The 8465-nt window shown below is 35.5% G+C and overlaps 1 protein-coding gene across 4 annotated transcripts; it reads left to right on the forward strand.

Annotated features, from left to right (window-relative positions):
• The first annotated feature begins 1215 nt into the window (after positions 1 to 1215).
• LOC122300109 (RNA polymerase sigma factor sigB) lies at positions 1216 to 7025 on the forward strand. Of its 4 annotated transcripts, none has more exons than XM_043110519.1 (8): positions 1216 to 1570; positions 3573 to 3763; positions 4384 to 4534; positions 4631 to 4992; positions 5323 to 5553; positions 5873 to 6013; positions 6208 to 6408; positions 6554 to 7025. In XM_043110519.1, exons 1-8 carry the CDS (start codon positions 1465 to 1467, stop codon positions 6833 to 6835), a joined length of 1665 nt encoding a protein of 554 aa, XP_042966453.1. In that variant the 5' UTR covers positions 1216 to 1464; the 3' UTR covers positions 6836 to 7025. The 4 variants fall into 4 exon arrangements, with proteins under 4 accessions (XP_042966453.1, XP_042966454.1, XP_042966451.1 ...); XM_043110520.1 differs by adding an exon at positions 3078 to 3176 and having other exon boundaries at positions 1217 to 1570; positions 4384 to 4992; XM_043110517.1 differs by having other exon boundaries at positions 1217 to 1570; positions 4384 to 4992.
• The last annotated feature ends 1440 nt before the right edge of the window (positions 7026 to 8465 follow it).

Raw genomic sequence — 8465 nt, forward strand, 5'->3', positions numbered from 1 at the left:
CCTTTAAAATTGAAACTCTAAATAATTATAGAACCTCCATCTTGATTTTCTTATGAGTAAATTAATTAGTAATGACATTCATCATCCTCTTACTATCACTTGATATGATATTAAATGATTAAAAACTATTTATTATATTTTACTTGTGAGTTTATCATTTAATGCTACATCCTGAGATGATAAGAAGATGATGAGAAAAATAATAAATAAATTTAGGCTACATTTGGATGTTGAGTTGAGTTAAGTTATTTATCAATAATAGTGAATTAAATAGATGGAGTAAATTATATGAGCTCCATTTAAAATGAGTTTAAATTTGTTTAGATTTTAAGATGAATTTAATACTATTTATAAGAAATTGAAAAAGGTTATGGATCTCATGTATAAAGATGTGTTGAGTTAAAAAAAGTTGTGAGTCCCACGTTTAAGAAAGTTTTGAATTGAGATAAGTTTAATAATTTGAGAATTAGATGTTTGAATATTAGATTTAGTTTAAAATTAGACTAAACGAAATTAATTTAAGCTGTTGTAACCAAACAAGATTATTATTTCGTTATTGACTAGAAGAGGATGATCAAAGCCCACTTCGATTTGTTAATCTCCATCCATAAATATCTCAAGAGCTAATATTTTTCTTCCTTTTTTAGTTTTTGAGAAATATTCTGTGCTTTTTTTTTTATCCTCTTAAGTTTTTAAAATGCATGAATAGAAATAATCTAAATTCAACTAAATTATTTAAATTGAGTTAAGGTGTACTCTTAATAATCCAAATCCAATTAATTTAATAAAGATTCAAATGTAGGAGTGTCAAATTGTGTCATATCAAGATATGTATGTTATATTATATTGGTCAATTCGAACACGACCTGCTAAGTTTGTCTTGTTAAAATTTCAAATCCCAACACAATCATTAATAATGGATTGACATGATACGATCTGTTTTGACTTATTATTTAAATATTTATTATAAATTAAAACGTGTTACAGTAATGAACAGAAATTTTATAAATTTATAACAGAAATTTTATAAATATAAATTTATAAATCGAAAGTGATTTTATATAATATATTTATGAATTATGAAAACGAATCATCCAAACAAAAAAGGTACAGTAGCATGAAAATAGTAAATGGGCTTTTCTTACGAAAACCATGGGCCGCTTCTCTCTCCCATTTATGTTTTTATTTTTATTTATGTTTTTATTTTACTCGGGATGGCAGGAGGCCGGCTTTCTCCCTCGCCCTTATCCCTTTTTTTATCGCCGAAACAGCAATAAGCACACATCTCTTCTCCACCTCTATTCTCTCTTCCTGCCACTTTCTCCCATTAATGCAGTAATGCTCTCTCCCTCTCTCCCTCTTCCTCTCATTGAGCTATTTTTTTTTTCTTTTGCAATAATTATCTCGGAAGTTGAATAGAAAATCAGCAGCTGCAGCAGCAACAACGACAACAACAGGAGTAGGATGTCGTGTTTGCTGCCACAGTTCAAGTGCCATCCCGATACTTTCTCCATCCAATTCAGAACGCACCAGCACACTGTTAGTACCACCCATTCACACCCACAAAACGGTAACTCTCTCTCTCTCTCTCTCTCTCTCTCTCTCTCTCTCTCTCTCTCTCTCTCTCTCTATTGCTATAACCTCAGTCCTTTTCTTTTTCCCAGCAAGACCTTTAATGCGAATGGTCTGTTTTATGTTGTTCTTTTCGTTTCCGAGTTTTGAATGAAAATCTCATTGTTTTCCTACTTCTGCATTGTTTCTCACAGCATTAGTGTAGATTAAGATTTGTAGGGATGATAACTCAACAAGTTGTTTGTTTGGTAGCTCCACTGATGCTGCTGCTTTCTTGCCTGAGTCGATGTTTGTGTTTCTGGGCATTTCATAACGGGGTTTTTCACCACAAAGTCAAGAGTAGACTGCCAACTGATTTGGGCCTCTAGATGTCTATATTTTGGTTACGTGGCATTAGATACTCATTGGTAAATCTTCTGGTAACGCCTGAAACCTGAATAATTCACATATACATTAAATTCAAATCTTGCACCCTAGGGAATTTTCGAATTTGTATTGTTTTCTCATGCATGAGAAAGAAAGAAAAAAACACACATTTTCCCCTCTCAATATTCTATTCAAAGCAAAGTATTGCTAGAATGACTTGGTCCTCAGGAAAGACATAATTTACTTTTGTGGACTTAGTTACTCATTCAGAAACCTTGTGAGAATGCATGAACAAGGGTTCTATATTAATCTTTTTGAATAAAACCAAATGTTTTACAAGTTTGATTTCATTTGAGCACAACGTTTTGGAGCATTATTCTGAAACAGTCATATCATGCATTTAGTGATCCAATTTTTTTTACTCATTTTTTTGTCTCAGTTTTAAAAGTGAAAAGAGAAAGGAAAACATTTATTGTTAGAGTCTGCTTCTGGACTCAAATTGTGACATCTCTTGATGGAGCCAAAAAGGGCTTCAGAACAGACATTTGATTTTCTTTCCCTATGTTTGTCTACAAGTTCCTTATTTAGATCTTAGACCCTTAGGCCTTTTTAATATTGTTTTCCACCAGAGCTTTTTTCTCTTTATTCCCCAATAAAACCTTTTGTGGTAGTCTGTCTAAATGTATTACTAATTCATTAACTGGTATATAGTAAGTTGTACAAACCAATACTTAAGTACTGTTACAAAGCTATTATTGAGCTATGTTTATAAACATATAGTTGAGATGTTTAAAAATACTAGATTCTCATAATTCCTTATACAAAAAGAAACATCATATGATATTTAAATACACGAAAATTATTGATTTTGTCACCCTTGTACTGATGTTAGTGAGCATCCAGCAAAATGGCATTTGGACTTCACAGTTGCTTAGAATATAACCTTAATATGTATTGTTTTGGCAACTATGCTCTCACTTTGGATTAGTGCCTATACATGCCAGTGATCTTATTTGTCATTACACTCTTAATGATCTTTATCAATGATTGAAAAACTAGGCACATTCCAAGAACTAGTCATTGAAAATATCATGCCTTGCTATGTCCTCTCTGATTGGATTATGCTTGTAATTATGAAGGGCTCTATCTCAGGCGATGGGCTGTCAGGAAAATTACTTCTCTAGCTCATTTGCGATCCAATATTTAGCTTGATAGGCAATGTGCTGTTAAATAGTTAGGTATATTCCTGTCTCTATACTCATTGGTTTTGTCCAAGTGGTTTATTTGGTTTAGATATTAACTATATGCTGGACATTGGTTGATGTTCAAAATCAGTGACCAATCTATATGTTCTCAAGCATATTAACTTGAGATATACCCTTCCGTCTCTTGTAAGCTTTCTGTTGGATGATCTCTGAGGTACTTCAACATGGTTTACTGAGTTGCATTCAAATGTAATTTTTCGTCTTCATCGTGCACATTTATTAGCTTACATGCAGAGTTTTATTGGTTTGCAGAATTTTGTTATTTTTAGATGGCATGTAGACTCAGTAAATCTTATTGGCTTTATTTTGGTCATGATCAATGGGTGAAATATTTTTTTGATAAGTATGATCAATGGGTGAAATGTGCAGAAAAAAGTAGAGATCGTATTGATATCCGCGCACAATGCATTTTATCCACTGCATCATTTTCAACATCAATAGGAAGTACTACAGTGCTTAATATGGGAAAGCTGAGATTACCTTCTTTAGAAACTGATTCTGACCCATTCACCGCAAACAAACCATGGACATATATGGGGGCAGTTGGTCCACCCACAGAGGTTAGAATTGTTCTATTTGCTGTATAACGTTATTCAATAGTAAGATTTATGGGCTAAGTTGGAACTTTCTTGATTGCATATTGAATGTAACGTATCTCTAATTAATTGGTCTTTATTAGGGGATAAACTTGCTCAAGTTACCACATATTTCTGAATGCATCCATGCATACATTGTAGCTTATTTTATTTGTTTTCATTAAGTAGTGCATTGGGTCTTAGTGTAACTAAGTTGAGCATCACAAAGTCATCCCGTATTAGTATGAACCAATACTCCACTATCTATCTGCATTATCTTATCCTTTTTAGAAACAGACAGTTCCCATTGTGGTTATATTGGTTGAATTTTCAATTGATGTACAAATGGAAACTGTTATAAATTTTGTTAATTCATATGCTGGTTAGATATCATTCCATTTTGATATAATTTTTAGCATTTCATAACTAGCATCCCTGTCTAGTTAATCATATTTGAATTTTTATTTTATTTTTTACATAATGTGCTTGCCTATTTGTACAAACTATGCATTCAGGACTGCATATATTTTGTTGCTTGGCATGACTTCTTTAATGGGTTGGATGTTTCTTAGGTTACAAATCTAATTAGCTTTGCTGTTTATCAGCAGGCAAAATTTGAAGCAACATTAGCAACAGAAACATTTATTACGAGCGAAGAGGCCATGATAGCTGCTGCTGCTGCTGAAGCTGTTACTCTTGCAAAAGCAGCCGTCAAGTTTGCAAAGGATGCAGCCATGCTGGTTAACAATAACCACAGTGAAAAAGCAGATACTAAGTCATCAATTTCTTTCGAATCTGATGTTTTACATTTCAACTGGGTTCAGCCTGTGAAAACTGATCGAGCTGCTATAGTAGGAGATCCCAAGGGACCTGAAACTGGACTGTTGGAAAACCATTCACTGCAACATGCCACAAAAGAGACTGATGACTTGGAGCCAACAGATGAGGAACTTGACCTTGTGCAAGAACAACCTTCCAAGAGTGCAGCTGTAAGATCGAGGCGCCAAACAGAACGAAAGGCCAAAAGAGCCAAAGCAGCAGAGAAGGCTGCTGCTAGTTTTGTATCTGTGAAGCCTGGTTCTACCAGCCGGAAAAAGCGTGTTTCTTTACAAGATATAGACTTCTCTGATCCATTGCGTTACTTGAGAGCAACTACCAGCACATCTAGGCTTCTTACTGCAACTGAAGAACTGGAGTTGTCTGAAGGAATACAGGTGTGTTTCACTCCTGAGAGGTTTGGGTTTACTTTGTTGCTTAGCTCATTCAGTTTACACTTGTTTAGTTAATATCTATTCAATCCAAAAGAATGCAGCCTTAAACTTTTTGTCAATTATGGTGTTGGCAATATTGTTTAACAAAGTAAACCAACAAGCACATTGATTGAGTTTCCATTTCATCTTGGTTTGATAAATCTAAAAGCAACCAAGGGGAAATATTTATTTGGATGATTGACCTGAATTTTGGATATTATTTCTGACTCTTTTTTTTTTTTTTTTTTTAATGATTTTCTTTGGATGGCTCTCTGCCACATCAATATAATTCAGGACCTATTGAAATTGGAAAGGCTCCGTGAGGTGCTAGCCGAGCGATGTGGCAGTGAGCCTGCCTTTGCACAATGGGCTGCAGCTGCTGGAGTTGATCAGAAAACCCTGAGGACGCGCTTAAACTATGGAACTCTTTGCAAAGACAAAATGATTAAAAGTAACATACGGCTTGTTATATCAATTGCAAAGAATTATCAGGGGGCTGGGATGAATCTTGAAGATCTTGTTCAGGTATTAATAGTTCTATTGCATGCAGTCAAATGAATTCCTTGGGTGCAAACAATATCTAGGGGCTATTGAAACTAGGGAATTTCCTCTTGAATTACCCGAGATGCACTTGATGGAAACTCCTTGCCGAGGGCTTGTGCACTCCCGGGATTATGGGATTAGTCAGAACTTTGTTCCAGATACCCAGTGCCAATAAAAAAAAAAAAAAAGAATTGGTTTTTTAATCAAATATAAATTCCCAATGAAGAACAATATATGAATGTTTCATTCAATCCTGCAGCTTGATGCTTCTATTAGTGAACTCTTGGTCATTGACTTGCAGGAAGGATGCCGAGGTCTTGTAAGAGGTGCAGAGAAGTTTGATGCTTCAAAGGGTTTTAAGTTCTCAACCTATGCTCACTGGTGGATTAAACAGGCTGTTCGGAAGTCTCTTTCTGATCAGTCCAGGACGATTCGCTTACCTGTGAGTTTCCCTTCTGTATTCAATTTGTTTCCCTTCATGTATAGCATGAAAACCGTTTAAAATTTTATGAAGTGTAAGAACAGTAAATCATTAAAGAAACAATTTTAAATGCCTGTTTTTCTTACCTGCACAAACAAATACTGTTATTTTTAGAGTTTCATCCCCCATTTTTACAGTCTTTTTTTTCTAAACAGTTTCACATGGTGGAGGCAACTTACAGAGTGAAGGAGGCTAGAAAACAATTGTATAGTGAAAACGGAAGACAACCCGATGATGAAGAAATTGCAGAGGCAACAGGGCTGTCAATGAAGAGGCTTACAGCTGTATTAATGACTCCTAAAGCTCCTAGATCTCTGGAGCAGAAGATTGGCATCAACCAAAATCTTAAACCTTCGGTCCGTCATATTCCTCTACCATTTCACTCTTTGGGCTGTGATTTTTGTTCAAATTCTGTTACTTTAATGCACTACAGAGTTCCTGTTGCAAAACTGCTGCGTAGAGTATTTATTTTGTTGATTGGTTCATGTGCTTTTCCTCCAGGAAGTAATTGCTGATCCCGATGCAGAAACAGCAGAAGAGCTTCTGATGAAGCAATTCATGAAGCAGGACTTGGAGAATGTATTAGACACTCTCAATCCAAGGGAGAAGCAAGTCATCAGGTGGAGATTTGGAATGGAGGATGGAAGGATGAAGACATTGCAAGAGATAGGAGAGTCCATGGGTGTTAGTAGAGAGAGAATCAGGCAAATTGAGTCGTGTGCATTTCGTAAATTGAAGAACAAAAAGAGAACCAAACATTTGCAGCAGTATTTGCTTCCATAAGGCCCCATCGGATATAGGAATTAGATTGAAGAACGGAGATAATTTAGTTAGAGGTCTGAAACGGCTTCCCTGCTTTATGTCTATGCTTATAACTTATTTTTTCATCTTGCAGGACAGTAATGTAACTTATTTCAGAAAACTGGAAAAAGTTTATGTATAGACAAGCATTTGAAATTAAAGCATTTTCCTCGTAATTTGATGTGCCAAATGCAAGGTAGTTAGTTGCAATTTATAGGTCTGTGCAGAAATGTACCCAAACCGATCAGAGCGACCCAAATCAATCGTTTCCGACCAAAATTTTTAGGGTTAGCAGCTGAGAACAATCTCTCAAATACCGTTAAGATGTTGAGCCATTTTTCTTTTCTTTGCTGGTTCCTCTCTATTAAAATTGCCATGTTGCACTAAGTTACTTTTGAATGGTAAGCGTGCGGTCCGGGAATACTTTGGGGGTGAACACCCATGTGAACAAATAGGGTCAATAGTTCAGCATTTAGGCTGTAACATTTGGCACCATTTGAAAAACGAATGGGGTGGATTGGTTCTCCATTTTAGCAGGTCAATTCTCCAACCACAGGAACAATTATTGACGAGTTTCTAACTTTCTTGACATTTTGTTGGGTTACTGCAAGGAGCTTCGTACACCATACTTTGAGAGACCTTCTTGACTTCTTTGATCTTTAGGTATACATAGGATAAAGGGAAGGCACCCTCAGATGAGATGATTGCAATGCATGTGCTTCTCGATCAGTTAAGGGTCTATCAATGAGCTAAAATGCCCAAATCTATGAAGATGAGTTACTTGTGCTCAAAGGAAAAAAATCAATCTCCATTCTATATTGGTTATAGTTACTCACCTAGCCAAATAACCCTTCTCTTATATTGACCATGCCCTGCCTATCACCACTCTATTTATATTTGCATATAATTAAAACCCAAATCAATGAATCCATTAGAGGTTTCAGATTCCCAACTGAAGAAAATGCTAAAGATTTGTCCATACATTCATCAGCTGCTTCTGCTAAAGAGGAGAAATTCCCTATAAACCCGCCAGGTCCCGGAAAGAGGCATTAAAAATCTTGCACAACGAACTCCAAAAAGCCTCTTATCATGATTAAATTAGTCGGCTCATATATACAATTCAAGATCCATGATTGATTATAAGGCTCTGAATAACTTAAAAAAAGAAAAGAAAAGATTTATATATCATTACTAAAATAAAAATAAGCTCCTTGTCAAGATCTTATTTTCATACAAACACAAGTGCCCGTTTCAATCCTACCAAAGGGTTCTCTACACTGCATTTTATATATCAAGCCTACGTGTTGCACCTCCTTCTCTACTCTTTTCCATTTTGTTTAAGAAAGAAGAAGAAGACAATTTGGTAGGCATTTTCTTACAAGAGCCCATAGCGATCTTATTGTCATGAGTGGTCTCATTGCTGCTGCGGAGGTGGATTATGACTCGCTTCCTCTGCCTCAATAGGAATATTGCCAGATAACGTTGTTCTGTTACAAATAACCACTGTTCTTGCCCAATGCATCAGGGGTAGTCAGCCAATTCTTCCCCGGAAAAATCTATTATAAACTTGTTTATCGACAAACTCAATACACTATTGATGTGCAAGTCTGAC

The sequence above is a fragment of the Carya illinoinensis genome, chromosome 2 (assembly GCF_018687715.1).
Source record: "Carya illinoinensis cultivar Pawnee chromosome 2, C.illinoinensisPawnee_v1, whole genome shotgun sequence".
In the NCBI taxonomy this organism is placed as follows: Eukaryota; Viridiplantae; Streptophyta; class Magnoliopsida; order Fagales; family Juglandaceae; genus Carya; species Carya illinoinensis.

Excerpts from the sequence above, each read along its gene's own strand:
- LOC122300109 (XM_043110517.1), top strand. The coding sequence starts at position 1,465 with ATGTCGTGTTTGCTGCCACAGTTCAAGTGCCATCCCGATACTTTCTCC. Across the intron at positions 1,571-3,572 it reads CCATTCACACCCACAAAACG|AAAAAAGTAGAGATCGTATT; the intron begins GTAACTCTCTCT and ends TGAAATGTGCAG. Across the intron at positions 4,993-5,322 it reads AGTTGTCTGAAGGAATACAG|GACCTATTGAAATTGGAAAG; the intron begins GTGTGTTTCACT and ends AATATAATTCAG.